The following is a 22,671-nucleotide window of genomic DNA, read 5'->3' as shown; positions in this document are numbered from 1 at the left end:
CACATCTTGGAAGGGCAGGACTTAGAAGTAGCTTCTTTCCAAAGAATTCAGTTAGGTCAATTTGAAGGAGGTGTTCCTTCAGATAACAAGCCATAAAGGCCATTATAACTTAATATCATCTCTTTAGATAGCTATCCAACAGCCAATGGGCAATTAGTTCAGGGCCTGAGGACTTTGTGTTACACACCTGTTGACCAGAGCTTGTGGATATGTGGGCTGTTCTAGTGTGTTGTAAAGCTGCATTGACAGAAAACCTCCGCCCTGACTTTTTATGACTGAGAAATCAGGGAGTCTCTATTCTAAGCCTGCCTATTATTCAGTTATGTGATGTGTTATGTCTTACCTAATTGTTCCCTTGACAGTGTCTCTCTCTATGCCCATCTCCCAAGGTCTTTCTCGCAGTTATTACACATATTCAAGTCTGAACCCTAACTGAAAAAAAGTCCAAATAATTAATTTCTTCTAAGGTACTATGAAGTTAGTTTACTACTACTAGAGTAGTACATCCTTGGAACAAACTTCCAGCAGACGTGGTTGGTAAATCCACAGTAACTGAATTTAAACATGCCTGGGATAAACATAGATCCATCCTAAGATAAAATACAAAAAATAGTATAAGGGCAGACTATATGGATCATGAAGTCTTTTTCTGCCGTCAGTCTTCTATGTTTCTATATTTCTACTATCACTATTTCACTAATTTTCCCTAAAAAGGGACATTGCAGAACGGACAACAGATATCTAAACCACTTGGATCTGGGATGGGTTTTTCCCAAGTAATACACCTTCCTCCTTCAAAACTGCTATTTCTCACATCCATGCATTTGTCATTTATTGTATTTTTTGGACTATAAGACGCACCTTTTGAGGAGAAAAATAAGAAAAAAGCTGATTGGTGGGTGGATCAGCCTCCCGGAATACCCCCAAACAGCTGTTCCCAGGTTCATAGGTTTTGAGCTCTGCATCTTGCTCTTTTTTTGCCTCTAAAACCTCCATTTGAAATGCTACATTCGGAACACGATACTTCACACAATAGACAGGATGCCAAAGGTCCAAAGAATAGGTGGCAGGATATAATCTAGCTTCTATAATTCACTTCTTTGCAATGTAAGGGGCAAGTGCAAGTGCATTAGAGTGCCTTCCGTCCCCTGTCCTATTGCTCTCCTATATCTCCTATACCTTTCTTCTATTCCTATATCCTTCTATTCTTTCATTGATATGTTCTATTCCTATATCTTCTTTTCTATTCTTTCTTAGATATATTTTACTATGAGTATCTCCTCTATAACCTTCATCATGTATTTTGCTATGTGTATACAGTGGTACCTCAAGATACGAACCTCTCGTCTTACGAACAACTCGTGATACGAACCCGGGGTTCAGAAAAATTTTGCCTCTTCTTACGAACTTTTTTCGAGTTACGAACCGGCATTCGGAGACTGCTGGGAAGCCGCGTGGCTGTTTTAAAAGGTGACAGCCGGGCGGCGGGGCTTCCCAGAAGCCTTCCGAACGCCGGTTCGTAACTCGAACAAAGTTCGTAAGAAGAGGCAAAATTTTTCTGAACCCCGGGTTCGGTTCGGGAGGTTGCTGGGAAGCCCCCCAGCCCGGCTGTCACCTTTTAAAACAGCCGCGCCGCTTCCCAGCTGTCTCCTGAAGCCGAACACGGACGTTCGGCTTTGGCGTTTGGCTTCAGAAGACAGCTGGGAAGTGGCGCGGCTGTTTTAAAAGGTCGCAACCCGGGTTCGGGGGGGTGCTGGGAAGCCCCCCAGGCCGGCTGCGACCTTTTAAAAGAGCCGCGCCGCTTCCCATCTGTCTCCTGAAGCCGAATGGCAAAGCCGAACTTCCGCGTTTGGCTTCAAGAGACAGCTGGGAAGCGGCGCGGCTCTTTTAAAAGGTCGCAGCCGGCCTGGGGGGCTTCCCAGCACCCCCCCGAACCCCGAACACGGGTTAGGGGTGGTGCTGGGAAGCCCCCCAGGCCGGCTGCGACCTTTTAAAAGAGCCGCGTCGCTTCCCAGCTGTCTTCTGAAACCGAACGGCAAAGCCGAACTTCCGCGTTCGGCTTCAGGAGACAGCTGGGAAGCGGCGCGGCTCTTTTAAAAGGTCGCAGCCGGCCTGGGGGGCTTCCCAGCACCACCCCGAACCCGGGTTCGGGGGGTGCTGGGAAGCCCCCCAGGCCAGCTGCGACCTTTTAAAAGAGCCGCGCCACTTCCCAGCAGTCGCCGAAAGCCGTTTTTTTGCGGGGGTTTTTTTGGTTGCACGGATTAATTGACTTTACATTGTTTCCTATGGGAAACAATGTTTCGTCTTACGAACCTTTCATCTTATGAACCTCCTCCTTGCACCAATTAAGTTCGTATCATGAGGTATTACTGTATATATATATGTACCCACTAAAACCCTCATTGTGTATTGGACAAAATAAATAAATAAATAAAAGTATACAATAGATCAAAAGGAATCACAAAATAATAGGATATGTTATCCTACTTTGTTTGTCTGTTGGACTTACAGTACGTGCCACCCTCTTCAGAGGTGATTTTAACTTTAGTTACATCAAGTACTCTGCCCATATTAAGTCAAGAATATGGAGAATTTGAGAAATTCTGAGTAAAATGCTGTGCAAAATGGCCACAGTGACCAGGTGAAAGCCATTTATTTGAAATGGCCAAGATTTCAAGGATACACCAATTTGTTAGTTGCATACCTTAATTGAAAACACTTTATTATCTGTTATTCTTTTTATATACTATTGTTCTGTTGTGAAGTACAGCCACTACTTTGAAAACACTAGAAGATAAAAAAAGTAGTTTCTCATTCTCTCCTTTAGCTCAGTTGCATGTAAGTGTCTCAGAGAAGGGCAGCATACAAATCTAATAAATAAGTAAGAATAATGATAAGGTAAATCCAAAGCTTGCCTGTGAATATTTTTAAACAATAAATTTTAAATTTTAGTAAGGAACCCAGATGGGTGATACTATTGAATATTCTCAGCCATTTACAAGATTAAGAATGGACAGGTTAAAATTTAAATCTAGTTAAGCTTCTGGTAATAAAACTCATCTTCTGAACTGGAAAAAGACAACTGTGTGCTAAATTATAAGAGTAAAATCTCTCTAGCTCTGTAATGTATAGGATAACAAATTAGCATTTAATGTTTTATATTAGGTTATAAGCTCTATAAAATATGAATTTCCTTTTATATAGATATGTGAGGTACAAATAAATACTACTGTACTGTATATTGAATTACAGTCATCCATGCAGGGATGGGTTCAAATGTACATTGCAACACAATTCTGCCTTTTACATGCTTGTCTGCAATGTCATGGTGCAAATTAAGGTGAAGCTTGTATTGTGATGTCACAGTACATGTGTTAACATTTTGGCATCATCGTGATTTGGAATCAATTGTATTATATAGAGCACATTCACTGCTTTTCTTATGTGTTTAATACATTTGATTTAGATATTCTAAGAAGTTTAGATATTCTTTTTTTACAACAGGATGTTGTAAAACATAGTATTTGAAAGCAGATTTTTGCAAAGCTTGTTGGCACTCCTGAAAGCAATTTAGTGGCCATATCCTTTGAAAGATTAACACAATTGCTTTGAAAGTTATTGCCATGTACATACAGAAAAAAATAATATAAATGATATAAAATTATATAATCTGTTTCATTTCTAATAAAGTTTGCTGCATATTATTTGTTGTACTAGTTACATTTCATAATACTATAATACTGTTTTGTTCTCAAAATGTAGATGGTATTGTTTATAAATACTTGAAGGTGATGGCTGTTAAAATGCCTCAAAACAATGATTGCTCACATTTGGAATCTGTTGGTGAGATAACAAAAGAAGATTTGATACACAAATCTCATGTGAGTTTCTGTTTAGTAATATTTTTGTTGTATTCATTTTTGCTTCATTCGTAAAGTTTTACCTTTGACAATTAACTAAAGTCAATGGATGTTCATTGTTAAAGTGTTATGACATTAATGTTTGGGAATAAGTGAAGTTTTACTTAATTTAGTAAGTGGAGAATGTAGATACCATGTATTTATGGGCTAGAAGTAATAATGTACATTAATAAAAGATTGTGAATGTCATAATGTAGGAACATAGTTTATATGCTGCTAGTTGAAAAATCAAAATATCTTTAAAATAATAATTTCCTTAATTTGTTATTCAATAAATATTTAGTATTTTTAGTATAACAATGGAGTTTCTCTTTGTACCATATTAGCTAATTTTATTAATTAACTGCCTGATTCCTTGTTGTTTTTAATAGGGGACTTGCCAAGACTGTTTGGTAAAAGGACCAAATCTATGGGCATGCTTAGAGGTAAGCAGAATTAACATACAGGCAGTATTCAACTTGCAGCAGTTCATTTAGTTATGGTTCAAAGTGACATGATCATTTTTCATAATTACTTTGTAGCAGCCCCATGATCATATGATCAAAGTTCAGATGCTTGCCAGCTGATTCATAGTAATGACTTACTGTATCCCAAGGTCAGATGATCACCTTTTGCAGCCTTTTGACAAGCAAAATCAATGGGGAAACGAAATTCACTTAACAGCCTTGTTACTAACTTATCAACTTTGGTGATTCACTTAACAACTGTGGCAAGAAAGATTGTAAAATAGAGCAAAACTCACTTAACAAATGTCTCATGTAACAACATAAATGTTGGGCTCATTTGTAATCTTAAATCAAGGACTACCTGTATATAATATGTGATGACTTCAGAGTTTCTCTTTCTGAAAGTGCAACTTTGCCAGGCATTAACTCTACAATCATTATTTATTCGTCTATGAATTTTATTTATCTCTAGTCAGAACTATGGTTACTTGAAATTTCTGTATGGTGTAATTGTATGGAAATTGTACATTGTTTCCTTAATGAAGGCTACATTTTAAATCCATTTTTGAGCTCTGCTTAGCATTTGCAAAGTTGGCAATAAAGTCTAGTGTTTAACACTTGAAATACAATACATTTAATTTCATCTGAAAATTGCAGGTCAATATTCCATTTTTTATTGGAAATGTGGGATGAAATATATGTTAAGTTTATATTATGTTGTTCCAGATAATATTTTTAAAATGATTTAGCAAAGCCATATAATTTTGTAAACTTTCATGAAAAAACTAGTTCCCTACATAAATGGAATGTCATACGGGAAACATTTTAACATGTACCTGTGTATTCTTCCTGAAAAGTCACTTTATATTTTAACTTAAATGTGTTAATCAGAATAATTTAATATACATATAAACTGCTTTATCATAATTCATCATATAGTAAGAATTTGAATCAATCCAAATAAATTGATGCATTTCATTCTTTTTTTTGTTAACTATTCAGTTTCATAACAGCTTTCCAGGGAGATACAATATTAGCCATGTTTGCAAACATATACATTCTATGTTATCATAGTCAGTTGAAAAGCATTGGTAGAAGTTAAAATTCATTATGTAATGTTAGGAAACCAATTTATGATATATATATTGGTTCAAGTTATAGAGTTACAGCTAACGTTTGGCCATAAAAGAGTAATTGCTGTATAGCCTGCCTTAGAAATGGAATTTATAATAAATATGCATTTGATATGATTTAAGTGATCATTGAAAAGAATAATAGGATACATAACTAACTGAATATGCTATACTTTTTAATGACATTATTAAAATGTTTTTTAAAAGGAAGGTTAAGAACTAATGTAAATTAAGTAAAAAAGAAAAAGAAAAAACTAGAAAGAAAGCTAAAAGGTAGAAAATAAACAGTTGGATTGTTTATTACAAAAGGAAAAATTAATTTGTAGGCCCTACATTTTTAATTAAACTTCTAAAATAAGTACAAATCATTTTAGCAAAATATAAATTTCTTTATATAGTGATTGAAGGGAATAGCATTTCATTTCTGGTTTTGTATTTTTGTAGTGTTAGGATGATTAATTATTTATGCAAACCTAAATAGAAAATGCTTTGTTATGAATTTATTAAAATGGTCTCAAAAGATTGCATAACTGATTTATTAATATTAAGTATAATCATTTTGGTCCATTCCATAAATCTTTTCCAACAACCCTATTCACCACACCTCTTCAGATGCTTTTTTTGGCACTACTGTATCGTTGTTCTATTTTTAAGGCAATTCTAGTAGCTGCTTGCTAAGAAAGCGAACGGCTAAAGTTTTCTAAAAAGCGGTGGATTTAGTTGTTTATTATTGTAGTGGATTGCATCTTGTTAATATTTACATTGTTTGCTTTAACAGAATAGATGCTCCTACGTCGGTTGTGGGGAGTCACATATAGATCATAGCACCATACATTCAGAGGTATGTTTGTATATTCTTTTGACAGTTTACACAATATTCATAGTTCAGAATTTCTTGGTGCTCTGTGGTTACATGTAGCATTCTGTCCTGCCACATTTCTCTAATGATAGTTTATTAATATGCATGATTAACAGAAATTTGAATAGCTGTATGTTGGAATCCCAGAATAATTCAATTTCATGTATAATTTATTTAGTACATTTATATTCTGTTTTTCTGAAAGGAATTCAGTGAGCAAAGTAAAAAATGAAAACAAGCATATAAAATATATGAAAATATTAACCAACTAAAAAATGAAGGCAAGTTAAAATTCTGAATTAAAATTCTGAATTAAAATTCTGTTCAAGAAAGGTTAGTTAAATCCATAGTTATCTAAATTGATACTGATAATAATGCTTATTTTGAATAATTTTGTGTGAATAATATATATGTGGAACAAGTAAAATAATCTTTGAAAACTGCTTTTAAGCATTAAACTACTTGTCTTGTATATTGTTTGCCAGTACAGTGGTACCTCAAGATACGAACCCCTCGTCTTACGAACAACCCGAGATACGAACCCGGGGTTCTTAAAATTTTTGCCTCTTCTTACGAACTTTTTTCGTGTTACGAACGCCAAAACCGAACTTTCGGGTTCGGCGTTCGGGAGGCTGCTGGGAAGCCCCGCAGCCCGACTGTCACCTTTTAAAACAGCCGGGGGGGGGGGGCTTCCTAGTAGCCTCCCGAAGCCGAACCCGGATGTTTAGATGTGGCGTTCGGCTGCTGGGAAGCCCCCCAGCTGTTTTAAAAGGTGACAGCCGGCAGCGGGGCTTCTCGGCGGCGGCAGGTTCGTAAGACGGAAAACGTTCGGGTTTGGGAGGCCACTTTGGGGTTTTGTCTGGGAGGGAGGGCAGGAGGTCCAGCGCTGGGGGAGGGAGTCAGGAAGGTCCTCCTGCTCTCCTCCCCAGCGAAAAACACAAAGACGGTCTGCCGCCACATGACAGGCAGGGCGGAGCAGCCTGGAGCAAAGGGAGTCTGAAACCGCGGCTTCAGTTTCCCATTGCTCCGCGGGCGGCGGCAGACCGCCTTTGTATTTTTGGCTGGGGGGGAAGCAGGAGGCGCAGGATCGGGCCGGCAGCGGGCGTGGGGCGAGGCAGCAGGTCTGCATCGCGGCCGAGCGGGCCCGGCTCAGGCTCTGGCTAGACCTCCAGTGATGATGGGGCGGGCAGTGGCTGGGCGCGGTGGCGAGGGTGCCTCCAACTTGGGGCTGGCGGCGCTCGACGCAGCGGGGAACATCAGCGCAGGAGGCAGGAGAGGACCGGGCGAAGTGAGGAGAACCGCCGCTGTTGCCGCCATGCCCGGCTTGGCTTCCCTGGCTACCGCAAGCAACGCGCGCTGCGATCTTCTGGGCCGGCGAGGCTCAGCGACGGAAGGCGGCCGCCTGGCCCAGGAGGCTGAGCCGAAAGGGGCTGGGGCTCCAGCCGCTGAGCCTTGCCGGCCCGGAAGATCGCAGCGCATAGTGCCTGTGGCGGCCAGGGAAGCCAAGCCGGGCATGGCGGCGACGGCGGCGGCGCTGCTGCTCCGGTTGCCCGGTCCTCTCGTGCCTCCCACGGAGGCGCAGGATCGGGCCGGTGGCGGGCACGGGGCGAGGCAGTAGGTCTGCATCCTGGGCGGGCGGGCGGGCAGCAGGCGAAGAGGGAAGCCAAGCCGGGCGTGGCAGCGACAGTGGAGGTTCTGCTCACTTCGCCCGGTCCTCTCCTGCCTCCCACGCTGATGTTCCCCGCTGCGTCGGGCGCTGCCAGCCCCGAGTCGGACGTACCATCGCCGCAGCGCCCAGCTGGTCCCGCCCCGTCCTCACTGGACGTCTAGCCGGAGCCTGAGCTGGGCCCGCTCGGCCGCGCCTCCTCGCCCGCCGCCCGCCCGCCTGCCCAGGATGCAGACCTGCTGCCTCGCCCTGCGCCTGCCGCCGGCCCGATCCTGCGCCTCCTGCTTGTGGGCTGGCAACGTCTCCGGCTGCTTAGCTTCTCCTGTCCAGCCCGAAGCCGAAAGAAAAACGTGGAGCTGGTGAACAAAGGGCAGAACTTTCGGCTTCTGGATGGATGGGAGGAGCTAAGCGGCCGGAGGAATCAATCTAAGAAGCCGCTGGGCAGGCAACATCTCTGGCTGCTTAGCCCCTCCTGTCCAGCCCGAAGCCGAAAGAAAAACGTGGAGGCTGGTGAACAAAGGGCAGAACTTTCGGCTTCTGGATGGATGGGAGGAGCTAAGCGCCTGTCGGAGAGCTTCCTGGGCATGAAAGCTCGCGAATCCAACAAGGACGAAAGCCAGGAAGCTCTCCGAGCTCGGGAAGGAGCCCACGGTCAGTCAGCTGCGGGCGGGAGGAAAGCGAATGCCTCTTTGTTGCGCTGCCGCCAGCATGGCCTGGCTGGCAGCGTAAGATGTAACGGAGCCCACGGGGCCGGGCTTTGTGGCGGAGACCGCCGGCCCCTCAATTGGGCCGGCGGGGAACAGAACGGAGCCCACATGGCTGTGCTCCGCGGCGGCTGCCTGCTGGGCTGGTAAGAGGGGGAGCGGAGCCCAGCCCCATGGGCTCCGTTACATCTTCCACTGCCAGCCAGGCCATGCTGGCGGCAGCGCAACAAAGAGAAGCATTCGCTTTCCTCCCGCCCGCAGCCGACTGACCGTGGGCTCCTTCCCAAGCTCAGAGAGCTCCCTGGGCATGAAAGCTCACGAATCCAACAAGGACGAAAGCCAGGAAGCTCTCCGAGCTCGGGAAGGAGCCCACGGTCAGTCGGCTGCGGGCGGAAGGAAGGCGAATGCCTCTCTTTGTTGCGCTGCCGCCAGTGGAAAATGTAACGGAGCCCACGGGGCAGGGCTCCGTGGCGGAGACCGCCGGCCCCTCAATCGGGCCGGCAGGGAACAGAACGGAGCCCACATGGCTGTGCTCCGTGACGGGGACCACCGGCCTGCCTAGCGGGCTGGGAGGGAGGTGGAATACGGGAGGAGGAGGGAGGAAGGAGAGAGAGAGAAAGAGAGGGAAGCCGCTCGGCTGTTTTAAAAGGTGACAGCCGGGCGGCAGCGTTTTTTTGCGGGGGGGGGGGGGGTTTGTTGCACCGATTAATTGACTTTACATTGTTTCCTATGGGAAACAATGTTTCGTCTTACGAACCTTTCATCTTACGAACCTCCCCCTGGAACCAATTAGGTTCGTAAGACGAGGTATGACTGTATTTCGATGCTTTTGTTAGTAATTTGAAAACTAAGTAAATAGGTATGATACCAGTGTTCATAGTATGCAGTGAAGTAAAATGTTTTTGTTTGATAATTTTTATGAAAATTACAACATGTTATGATTGAACTTGTAATTCCCAAAATATTTCTGCTAAAGAGGATTTAATGTAGAAACTTGATATTTGAAGAAAAATGATTACAAAACGGCATTCTTTTGCAGTCAAGAGTCTTGAAGCAAGGGAAACACACTCAACAACATTAATCTTGTCAAGAAATGTACTGTTCCATGGGAATGATACTAATAATTGTATAGGGTCAGGAGATTTGCTGCTGCTATTTTGTTTAGTATGGTATTGCATTGAAATTGTCTGTTGGCCTTTTAGTACATGTGGACTTAAATATTGTCTCCTTCATCTTCCTTGAGCATGATCTGCTAAAGACTATATAAGGCAGTTATATTATAAGGCAGTAATCAGTTGTTGGGTGGGTAAATGTATGAGTCAGTATGTGAGTTGCTATACTAGGAGCAGGGAATCCTAAATTTTAGTTGTCTCTTAAGCAAATTGGTCAAATTGGAATGATCACTCATTCTCTCTTAGACTCTAGATTGGGAAGTAAAAAAAAATGTATACAAAACAGCATTGGACCACAGTATGAACAATTAGAGTCTATAAATATTTATTTATTTATTTATTTATTAGATTTGTATGCCGCCCCTCTCCGCAGACTCAGGGCGGCTCACAACAGTGATAAAAACAATATATAATGACAAATCTAATAATTAGAATCTAAAATAACAATTGTACATTTAAAAATCTAAAAGCAAGGAATCCCAATATAAAAAACATACATACAGTCATATCATGCACAAAAACTACATAGGCAGGGGGAGATGTCTAAGTTCCCCCATGACAGAGGTGGGTTTTAAGGAGTTTACGAAAGGCAAGGAGGATAGAGGCAGTGGATTGATTCAGACAATGTGTGAAATATATGTACAGTACATACATACATACAAAGTATATATACAATACATACAGTACATACATAGTCTTGACTATTGCAATGCGCTCTGCATGGGGCTACACTTGAAGAGTGTTCGGAGACTTCAGCTGGTGCAAAATACAGCAGCGCGTGCAATTACTGGTTTGCCTAGGTTCACCCATATTACTCCATCTCTATGCATGCTGCATTGGTTGCCAGTCGGTCTCTGAATGCAATTCGGTTATTACCTTTAAAGCCCTAAATGGCTCAGGGTTAGACTATTTATGGGACCGCCTCCTTTCTTATACCTCACTGTGGCCAGCAAAGACCCACAGAGTCGGCCTTCTCCAGGTCCCGTTCCCCAAACAATGTCGGTTGGCGGGACCTCGGGGAAGAGCCTTCTCTGTGGTGGTTCCAACCCTATGGAATCAACTGCCCCCAGAGATTCACATTATCTCCTTACCGGTTTTCTGGAAAGCTGGCTTTTCCGGCAGGCTAGAATTAAGATTGATTGTTAGTATGGATGTTTTTTTATTATATACGTGATTTTAGTGATGTTTTTACTGTTTTTTACTGGTATTGAATTTATAACTGTTGTTAGCCACTCAGAGTCCGATTTGGTCGATTACCGAATTTATTTATCCCATAGGAAATAATGGAAATGGATTTAATTGGTTCCCAGCCCCTGTTAACTGGCTGGGAACCAATTAAATCTATTTTCTTTATTTCCAATGGGATAAATAAATTCGCTACTCCAAGCTGCAGAAAAGGTGGGGGCTGCTGCAATCCCGGCAGCTTTGGGGGGCTCTTTAACTCATTGCTTCCTTTTATTACCTGTAAGCAGCTTCAAAAGCTTTCTTCTTCCCTGTGGCTGCAACAGCGGCGGCTTCCCTTCCAGTAGCAAGAGCGCCGGGAAGTCACGTAATGAAGGGAAGCTGCTGGAGCGGCAGCAACTGCTGAGATGGCTCCGGCGGCTTCCCTTCATCACGTGACGTTCCCGGCGCTGCCGGCAGACGAAGCTGAGGCGAACGGAGTGTGGGGAGGGAAACCCATGGAGATCCAGAGGGGAGAATGGGGCAGGACAGGGTGGAGAAAAACGGAGGAAACCCGTGGAGATCCAGAGGGGAGAATGGGACAGGACAGGGTGGAGAAAAACGGAGGAAACCCGTGGAGATCCAGAGGGGAGAATGGGGCAGGAAAGAGTGGAGAAAAACGGAGGAAACCCATGGAGATCCAGAGGGGAGAATGGGGCAGGAAAGAGTGGAGAAAAACGGAGGAAACCCATGGAGATCCAGAGGGGAGAATGGGGCAGGAAAGAGTGGAGAAAAACGGAGGAAACCCATGGAGATCCAGAGGGGAGAATGGGGCAGGAAAGAGTGGAGAAAAACGGAGGAAACCCATGGAGATCCAGAGGGGAGAATGGGGCAGGAAAGAGTGGAGAAAAACGGAGGAAACCCATGGAGATCCAGAGGGGAGAATGGGGCAGGAAAGAGTGGAGAAAAACGGAGGAAACCCATGGAGATCCAGAGGGGAGAATGGGGCAGGAAAGAGTGGAGAAAAATGGAGGAAACCCATGGAGACCCAGAGGGGAGAATGGGGCAGGAAAGAGTGGAGAAAAACGGAGGAAACCCATGGAGATCCAGAGGGGAGAATGGGGCAGGAAAGAGTGGAGAAAAACGGAGGAAACCCATGGAGATCCAGAGGGGAGAATGGGGCAGGAAAGAGTGGAGAAAAACGGAGGAAACCCATGGAGATCCAGAGGGGAGAATGGGGCAGGAAAGAGTGGAGAAAAACGGAGGAAACCCATGGAGATCCAGAGGGGAGAATGGGGCAGGACAGAGTGGAGAAAAACGGAGGAAACCCATGGAGATCCAGAGGGGAGAATGGGGGAGGACAGGGTGGGAAGAAACGGGAGGAACTCAAGTCTGGAGGTGGGGCATCCCATCGGCCGGCGGCAGGTTCGTAAGGTGAAAAAAGTTCGTAAGAAGAGGCAAAAAAATTCCGAACCCTGGGTTCGTATCTTGAAAAGTTCATATGACGAGGGGTTCGTATCATGAGGTACCACTATATATATATATATATATATATATATATATATATATATATATATATATATATATATATATATATATAATGTTTGTGCAGTGTGTATGTGTGTGTCTATATACATACATACATACATACATACATACATACATACATACATACATACATATGAAGGTCTTGGCATATTCGGATTTCTTCCCGTGTAAGTTTCAGAGATTTCTGGCGATGTTTCGACGACGTCCCACTTTTCATCTTCAGGCTGGTGCTTTTGTCCTTGTGCTAGGGCGAACACAGCGAGACTTGACCTGCCTTCCCTCTATAAATACTGGTGGGTGGGTGTGGAGTGCTGGCTTTATATATATAGAGACAGTGTGTTTTCCAGAAAATAAGACAGGGTTTTATTTTATTTTCACCCTACAGGGTGGCTACAGGGGGGACAGAGCAGGTCACGAAAAGTGCATCTTACCGTAATTTGGCATCTCCGTGGTGTCCCTCAGCCAGTCTGTGCAGGGAAACGCCTTGCACTGTACAGAAAAACATCTCACAAGTGTGAGCAATTAACTTCTCGCACTCGCGAAATGTTTTTCTGTACTGTGCAAAGTATTTCCCTGCACAGAGTGGCCAACAGATAGCACGGAGCTGCCAGACTATGGTAAGATGTGTGTCTCGCTGTGGGCACAATTTGGGGGTGGCAGGTCAGGCGGGGATGGGGAGGAGCAGGCAGCAAATCATGTGTTTTATGACCCAATGGCAACAGCGGCCTGGCTGCTCTTTATCGAGAGGGGTGGCAGGTGGGACAGGGAAGAAGCGAAACACATGTCCTACCATAGCTGAGACTTGTAGCTCCGTCGCATTCCTCGATGTTATGTCCAGGGAAGCATGATGTAAAAAAACCAGAACAATGCGCTTTGCACCCCACTCCTTGCTGCTACAAAACGGCAGGCCAGTGATGCATAGGGTGATCCAGTCCTTGCCGTGGATTGTGAGGCGCTTCACTAGCCTGCCATTCATTTTTGGCAGCAAGGAGTGAATCGCATCGCTGACTTGCCTCTCATTTTGCACCCCACTCCTTGGCGTGGCAAAATGAGCGGCAAGCCACCGACGCACCTTGCAGCCCACTCCTTGCCATGGATCGCAAGGTATGTTATCGGCCTATTGCTCATTTTGCTGTGAAAAGGAGTGGGACATGAAGTGAATTGCTCGCCAGCCACTTTCTGCATGGCTGCTCTTTTTGTGGCACCATCAACTCTACTGGTAGGTATGGTAAGGACATGTGTGGTGTGTTTGGCATGCCATCCTTTCGGCTTCACCTCCTCACGTCATGTAAAGCAACCAGTGTAAATGGCGAGGACTGGCTGCACATGCATTTAAATAGCTGTGGCGCTTATTTCAGCGCATGCTCTGAAAAGCCTTATTGGGCTTAATATTGGGACATACTGTATATTGTTTTGGGGGAAACACAATATATACGTGTGTGTGTTTGTGTGTGTGTGTGTGTATGTGTGTGTAACATATTTTTGCTGATAATGAAAATGAAGGGAGACTAGTATAGATCTATTTCAAGCTATTTAGCTCTCATCAGCTAGCCATACCCTTACTGGGATTTGAACCTGGGCAGTCTGCCTATAAGGCAATATCTTTAACCTCTCAGCCAGACTCTCCTCCTATACCAGCTTGTACCAAGGAAGAGTTACAGTATACTGTATATGTTTTTCCCCCTGTCAAATCACCCTGGTATACTCAAATATGGGAAGAAGCATACTGCTTTCTTTTTGCCTCTTGGCCCCTCCAGGGGCCATCCAGGAAGTTAATTTCATAGCCAACAAACTATTTTCTTTGTGTGCAACATTTTTGCTGATAATGAAAATGAAGGGAGACTAATATAGACCTATTTCAAGCTATTTAGCTCTCATTAGCCAGCCATACTGGGATTGAACCCGGGCGGCCTGCCTATAAGGCAGTAGCTTTAACCCTAAGCCGTGCTCTCCTCCTGTATCAGCTTATATCAAGGAACAGGTATATATGGGAGGGGGCTTACTGGTATATTTAGGTATACCAGGTGACTCGACAGAAAAACATTTAATCTTATCCTTGCCTCAGCTGATAATAGAGAAGAACTTGTGGCTTATAGCACAGATTACCAACCTGTGATCTGTGAACCACTGGCAGTCCGCAAGAAAATTTTGTGGGGAAATCTTGGTCCCTGGGCCAGATATAGTGGAGAGGAATTAATCCAGTCAAGGAAGAAGAAAGGAAAAGAAAGGGAAGGGAAAGGAGGGACCACAGCTACAGCTCTGAAATATGGCACTGATTTTTCATAACATCAGCAAGCCATTGTCAAATAAGCTTCAATAATTTTGTAATAATTACACTACCTTTAATACTTTTGTTACAATTAAATAACCTTTAAAGATGTTGTTATGATTGAATAAGCATTTATGATTTTGTTATAATTAAATACAGTGTTCCCTCGATTTTCGCTGGTTCGAACTTCGCGAATAGCCTATACCACGGTTAAAAAAAAAAATTAATTAAAAAATACTTGGCGGTTTTTTTCCGATACCACGGTTTTTCCCACCCAATGACATCATATGTCATCGCCAGACTAATACTTTTTGCAAATAAATAACAAAAAAATAATTATTGTTAATCAATAATTATGTTTATAAATATCAGGATCACTAAGTGTCTTATTCCATGGTGAGTACCAGTAGTAATGGTGAGTAAATGGTTGTTAAGGGAATGGGAAATGGTAATTTAGGGGTTTAAAGTGTTAAGGGATGGCTTGTGATACTGTCCATAGCCAAAAATGGTGTATTTACTTCCGCATCTCTACTTCGCGGAAATTCGACTTTCGCGGGCGGTCTCGGAACGCATCCCCCGCGGAAATCGAGGGAACACTGTAAGCATTTATAATTTTGTTATGTTAAATATATGCATTTCATATTAATAAAATGAAGTTCTCTGACTATTTTTCAAATGTATTTATCTTTTTAAAAATCATGTTAGTAGTCTGCGGGATTTAAAATTAAAAATTTTGTGGTCTGCGGGATTTAAAAGTATGAACTTGGTTGTCCCTGAGGTCCAAAAATTTGGGACCCCTGGCTTAGAGAGCAAAAGCACTGCCTAACATGGCAAGCAGCAAGCAGCACGAAGCTAACAACTTCAGCCTGATGATGGTGAATGTGCTTTTACTGAAACGTCGCATAGACACTCAAAATATTACATGGGGTAAAACCCGAACTCAGAACAATATACATACATACATACATACATACATACATACATACATACATACATACATATACATACACACACACACTCACACACACGTACACACTGTGCACTTAGTCTTCATACTGATTATAATGAAAAATATTTATTAATATTTTGTTTTCTAGGAAACAAAGCACTGCTTAACAGTTAACCTTACAACACTTCGTGTCTGGTGTTATGCATGCAGCAAAGAAGTATTTCTAGATAGAAAACTAAGAACTCATTCTTCCTTACAAAATGTACGGTTATCTTCCCCTGGTCCAGAACATATCATACAGGTAATCTGGCATAAATTCTACTAGGTTTTTATAGGGAGATAGCATTTCTTGCTGTTTCTGTTGAGATTTGTAATATTGTAACTAAAAAGGGGGAAATTTATTCTTCTGTCTGATAGCATGAAAAATACATTTTAAAAGAAGCTTTAGTGTGAGAAATGTATGCCTTTATAAAAGAATTGTGCTTATAAATATTACAACATAAACATTAACAAAATATAACTATTTTTGCAATTCTGGTTTTCCTTGAAAACCAAAATGTGTATCAGTATTTATAGTTAAGATTGTAATATATCTATTTTTGTTTAAATCATGTTTGTGGTGTGGCTTTGAATCCAAATAGCCCTTTGCCAAGGATTTTTTTGGCCAGTATTAAAAATCAATTGTTATTTAAATTAATTATTTAAATATGAAATACTAAGATGCCTACAGATTGGCAAGAGAAAAATATCTCACTTAGATATTATGTAGAAATATACTTAAAAGTAATAAAATATTTCTAGCTTACTACATTTTTATAGCATATACATCTCAATTCTTTCTGTGAATAGGCTTTGTTTATTTGTATGACCAATAGTAAAACTATATATATATATATATATATATATATATATATATATATATATATTTATTTATTTATTTATTTATTTATTTATTTGATTTTTATGCCGCCCTTCTCCTTAGACTCAGGGCGGCTTACAACATGTTAGCAATAGCACTTTTATATCAAAGCTATTGACATTAATATGTAATATGAAGTTATTACATAAAGCAAATTAAATCATTTCCATTGCCAGTTTGCTGTTACTGATTTATGTTCCTACAGGATAGGGTTTTTTTTAGCCAAGTTACATTATTCAATAATGAAATATTATGATATGTATACATCATTGGACTTTTGGCTTTGTATGGAACGAAACATATATTGGAAGTGGATATAAATAACTTCATAGGCTCATTAGAAAAAATAGAAACAAAAGTCGTATTCTTTATGAAGAATGTTGCTTAGAATTTTGCTTTTTTAAAAATTTTCCATTAAGGATATTAAGGTGCCCAGTATCCCTACAATGAAAATTCCTTTAATTGCAACATTTGATGACCTAGATGTACAAATTGATGAAGAAGATGAATTAAAGGCTAGAGGTAATAAAGTTGGATATTACTAATTGAACAAATTATTAATGTGATAATTACAATTACTGTACTGTATTTTTTGGAGTATAAGACACACTGGAATATAAGACACACCTTAGATTTGGGGGAGGAAAAGGGGGGGGGGAAATCTGCTTACCAGGAACTCATCTGGTTAACCTCTTTAGTCTGGTCAGCTTCAGTGCATTAGTTCGCTTGCTTTGAGCATTCACTTTTTATCCTGTTTCGGAATAAAAAACAGCTTCTAAAGCACCACTGATCATCAGAGAGAGAAACAATGAGAAAAGCAGGCGAAGTACAGAAGATTGCTTCACTCATTACCTAACCTCGTTAGGCAGTAGTGAGCTTTTAAAGCACAGCTGATCATCAGAGGGGTCAGGAATGAGAAAAGCAAGTAAAGCATGGGAGATCACTTTCTAATGACTCATTAGCGGTGAAAAACAGCTTCTAAAGCACAGCTAATTGTCCGCTAGTGTCTCATTAGGGCTGAAAAATCTTCAAAAAAGCTACATTCAGAATATAAGATACACCCACATTTTCAGCCTCTTTGGGGGGGAAGTGCATCTTATACTCAGAAAAATACAGCAATTCATTTTTAAGTTTAAAAAATATTCTGTTGCTAGGATGTGCTCTCTCTCTCTCTCGATAGATAGATGGATGGATGGATAGGTGGATAGATAGATAGATAGATAGATAGATAGATAGATAGATAGATAGATAGATAGATAGATAGATAGATAGAGAATGTAATTGGTTTCTCATGGGTGAACATTTTTTTAACTTATTGGAATTTAGCCTAAAAATGGGAATGCATTTGGATGGTGAATGTCACACATTGTCATATATGCATATTTCTATATGATAGCAATATAGTAACATTGTTTTCAGGGTAAAAATACTCCGAAATTCTGTAAATACTACAAAAAAGGTGCTTCTAAATTTTACAGAACAAAGGCTTATTTATATCCAGTACACACTATAACTTTTTTCATTCGTTTGCTAAGTAGTATTTCTTCTTTACAGGTTTGACGGGCTTGAGAAATATTGGAAACACTTGTTACATGAATGCAGCTTTACAAGCACTTTCAAACTGGTAAAAAATGAATATAAAACTGTTTGTGTTTTCCTTTCATTTAGCCAGAAATTTCAGTAATTTCTGGGAAAAAGAGAAAAAATGAATATTTAGCCATCTTAAGAGAATTGCTTTACTGATGAGATTAGAAGCATATATATTTAATAAATTGCATCAGATATGGAAGAAGGAACCAATGTGGTTGTGCATAATTTTTAAAAATATGATTTATTCATTATGATGGACAGGGCTGAAGTAATATACTACTAAAAACAAATTTCTTCTATTACTCAATTCTAGAGTATATTAAGAATAAATTTAATATGCACCTCTATTGATATTCCCATATGTTACAGATTAGTTACCTATTAAATTCTCCATCTCTTTAATCATGCGGTCTTGTTCAATTCCTAAATTATATTCGAATAACAATTTATATATATGATCTAACACAATGTTGGCAAACCTCTGCATGCTACTTGCAGCACCTGTGCCACAGGTTCACCATCACGGATGTAAAAGATGTAACAGATAGTTGCTTAAGTAATGTCTGTTGAAATGGAAAAAGTAATTTTTTTTGGCATTGATTATGACATATAAGAAGATTTGCTTTTAGCATGTTGAAAAGATGTAGGGGGATTCAACAATATTATTGACTACATTAAGCATTAAATATTATTTTAAAAGCATTAAAATGCTTTTTTTAATGATGGAGAATTCATATGATAGTTGAATTTTCTGAAACTGAAGAACCATGGATATACCGATATGTAGATTCTTTCAAAATACTAGTTTATGTTTTTTTTTCTTATCAGCCCCCCATTGACACAGTTTTTCCTTGACTGTGGAAATTTAGCTCGGACCGATAAAAAACCAGCTATTTGCAGAAGTTACTACAAACTTATAATGGAACTCTGGCATAAAAGCAGGTATGGTGTTACTTTCATTTCAATAGTGTGTTTTTATAAATCCTCAAATTCCATAATGTACTACCAACATCTGCTCTGGAAGGTTGGAGTATCATCTGAAACAACCTGAAAATATCAGAATTGGGAGGGAGAGAGTCCACATGTGGAAAATAGCCTTTCACTTCACAATTATATACGGTAGAAGGGAACACACCATTAGAATGCTTGTTAGTAGTAAATATATGAACTAGAATTCTGGTTTGTAATTATGCAGTTATTACTATAACTGCCTATTCATTTTCTTAGGTTTAACAGTAATAAATACTTTGAATTAATAAATAGCAAAGTATTTTAAGCAAAAACCAACTCACAGTTCTGACTATTCACCAGTGGAATCATATCCATCCTTAGAATTTTGTATATATTTACATGGAAATAAATCATGTTAGATTAAGTATGATTGTGATATATGAAGACAGTAAAATTAAGAATTTCCTAGCTTTAATATTTCTGATTTGCTAAACTGAATATTGGTACTCCATTCAGTTTGGGAAAATGTAAACAAAATTAAATGTTTCTTGTTCCAGGCCAGGAGCTGTGGTCCCCACAAATTTGTTTCAAGGAATTAAAGCGGTTAATCCAACATTTCGAGGCTATTCACAACAAGTAAGCCTTTCCTATTTTTAGGCCACTAAACATTATTGTTGCTAAACAGTTGCAAGATTAAAGAAGCATGCAGCTTCATTTCGGCTGGTGGAACTGTGTTCCACCCCGTCCTGCCTGCTGCCCACCCCTGCATTCACTATAATGTATAGTGTTGGATCCAGAGGAGTATGTTCTCTTCCTTTCATGCTCCTCTGGATCCAACACTATACCTTACAGTGAATGCAGAGGTGGGCAGCAGGCAGGATGGGGTGGAATGCAGTTCCACCAGCCGAAATGAAACTCCATGTCTAGCTCCATCTGACCGGTAGCAGTCACTTCTGGGATTACAGGTTTCAGCTGGGCGCTCCTTTTTCCCCCTGCTACTGTTGCTGTATCTGCGCTCCTTGCTTTTTTCCTCTTTCTTCCTTCCTGGCCTTGGAAGAGCTTCCCTCTCTCCTGCCCGTCTCCCCTCCAGCCTCACGCGGCCACCTCCCAAGGCCAGGAAGGAGGAAAGAGGAAAAAAAGCAAGGAGTGTGCAGCAGTAGCAGGGGGAAAAAGGAGAGCTGAGCCGCATCAAGCCGCGCCAAAGCAGCCTGGGCTGCAGTCTTTTTTCCCTCGTGAAGCTCTCACTCCCCCGCAGCTGAGATGAAAAGGCATTGTGCAGCAATAATAAGCTTGTAACTCTCTCTCTCTCGGCTTTTCAATACAGTGATACCTTGTCTTACAAACTTAATTTGTTCCGTGACCAGGTTCGTAAGATTAAAAGTTCGTAAGACGAAGCAATAATGCGGGAAACCACATTCCAAAAGTCACCCCTTTTGCCTTATACCGCTAGGAATCCCTACCTCCGGACATCCATTGCCAGCCGAAGCACGGGGATTCCCTTCATTTTTGCCGGCGCTACTTTGAATCCTAGCGAGGGGAGCCTCAGGGGAATCCCTGCGCTTCAGCTGACAATGGAAGTCCAGAGGTGGGGTTTCCCAGCGAGGGGAGCCTCAGGGGAATCCCCACGCTTCGGCTGACAACGGAAGTCTGGAGATGGGGTATTCCAGCGGTGGCAGCTCAGTTTCGTAAGGTGAAAATAGTTCAGAAGAAGAGGCAAAAAAATCTTAAGCACCGGGTTCATACGAAAAGGGGTTTGTAATATGAGGTATCACTGTATTTTTAAATCCCTCCCCCTCCCTTCCTCCTCTTCCTCCTCGGAAAGCAGCAGGGAGACTAGCACTGGCAGGAGTTACAGGGGGCCCTTTTCCTGTCCCCTCTTTTCTCAAGAGCTGATCGGCACCCATTCGCCTAGCTACCCAGCCTGAGGTAGGGGGCAACCCAGGAAGCAGAGCGGGGGAAACGCAAAGCAAATTGTCACCCCAGCGAGCAATACTGGTGAGCTTGTAAGATGAGGACTTAACAGTTCACTTGAACAATGATGTTCGTTCAAGCCACCCCCACCTGGTCACATGGCCAGCAAGCCACTCCTACCCAGTCACATGACCAGCAAGCCACAACCACAAAATAAGCCACACCCACAGTGTGGCAGTAAAAAGTTTGGATGCCCATTACTGAGTGAATGTATTATAAACATGTATTTATAACATTATAAAATGGAAGTTACTAAAAGCAGTACTGTTTGTTAACATCTATATCCTGTTTCATATATATTTGCTCTTAACTAATTAGTATTTTTTAAAAATCTTATCACATTAGATGTATATTTTAAATTGTGTACTTACCTGTTTTAAATTTTAGGATGCTCAGGAATTTCTACGTTGTTTAATGGATTTACTTCATGAAGAGTTAAAAGAAACTGTTATTACGGTAGAGGATAGTAACACAACAAATGTTGAGGAGAGAATGGAAGAAGAAAAATGCCAATCAGATCCAGATTTTCAATCATGTGTTAACAATGATAAGGTAGAAAAGGATCCTTGGTCAAAACCTGTGGCAGATGACCCTGCAGAAAATGCAATGTTAATTGAGGAGGATGGAAATACATGTAAAGATTATAGAAAAGAGAGATCCTTGTGTACCAAAGTGAATAGAACAAATTCTATGGATGACACCGAAAAAGATATAAACAGTTTCCGTGAAACAGCTGAACTTTTGAATAATCAAGAAACAGTGAAGGTACAAATACACAGCAGATATTCAGGTGATTATATGAATATTATTTGAAATGATTAAAAGGCGTACATGCATAATATTAGCTTGGGTTACATAGTAATGTCATGCTAATAGAACTAATTCCTAATTATCTTTGTCTTTTATATGTACTCTTGAGGATGGGAGGACAGTCTCAGGCAGAAGATAGGGAGTGTTCAAAGGAACAACATAAATTTCTATTTCATGAACTTGCTTAAGATTTGCTATCTTCATTAGTGTTTTTCATGCTTATGCAGCATCATTTCTACTTTAAAAATGTTAAGTACAGTGGTACCTCGGTTCTCAAACGCCTTGGTTTTCATACATTTCGGATTTCAAACAAAATTTTCTGCAAAAATTTGCTTCGGTATCCAAACAAAAATTTGGATACTGAACAGAAAATTTTGTTTATTATCCGAAATGTAAGATCTGAGGGGATGAGGTGAGAGGGAATGGGAGTCGGAATCCTGACACGCCCCTCCTGGCCGCCCTCTTAACAGCCTCCCAGTCTCTACCTTGTAACTGCTCCAAGCTTCAGGAAGGGTAGGGCTGGCTGCAATACCGGCAGCTTCGGGGGGCTCCTTTCCTCAGCGGTTCAGTTCGGTACCTCCAGGCAGCTGCACCAACTGTTTC

General features: G+C 41.3%; 1 protein-coding gene across 2 annotated transcripts in view; it reads left to right on the top strand.

Annotated features, from left to right (window-relative positions):
* The window catches only part of USP33 (ubiquitin specific peptidase 33), a 44,539-nt gene that overhangs the window by 3,262 nt on the left and 18,606 nt on the right, over nucleotides 1–22,671 (top strand). For both annotated transcript variants that reach the window (XM_070746197.1, XM_070746196.1), the window contains exons 2-10: nucleotides 3,763–3,881; nucleotides 4,292–4,345; nucleotides 6,278–6,340; nucleotides 15,976–16,128; nucleotides 17,166–17,268; nucleotides 18,301–18,370; nucleotides 19,165–19,278; nucleotides 19,845–19,923; nucleotides 21,646–22,048. In XM_070746197.1, coding sequence (XP_070602298.1) covers nucleotides 3,792–3,881; nucleotides 4,292–4,345; nucleotides 6,278–6,340; nucleotides 15,976–16,128; nucleotides 17,166–17,268; nucleotides 18,301–18,370; nucleotides 19,165–19,278; nucleotides 19,845–19,923; nucleotides 21,646–22,048 — 1,129 coding nt within the window. In that variant the 5' untranslated portion in view covers nucleotides 3,763–3,791. The remainder of the gene's footprint in view (nucleotides 1–3,762; nucleotides 3,882–4,291; nucleotides 4,346–6,277; nucleotides 6,341–15,975; nucleotides 16,129–17,165; nucleotides 17,269–18,300; nucleotides 18,371–19,164; nucleotides 19,279–19,844; nucleotides 19,924–21,645; nucleotides 22,049–22,671) is intronic.

This window comes from Erythrolamprus reginae, chromosome 3 (assembly GCF_031021105.1).
Source record: "Erythrolamprus reginae isolate rEryReg1 chromosome 3, rEryReg1.hap1, whole genome shotgun sequence".
Classification (NCBI taxonomy): Eukaryota; Metazoa; Chordata; class Lepidosauria; order Squamata; family Dipsadidae; genus Erythrolamprus; species Erythrolamprus reginae.
Note: the sequence above shows the minus strand (reverse complement) of the source record. Positions and strands in the feature narration are given on the sequence as shown.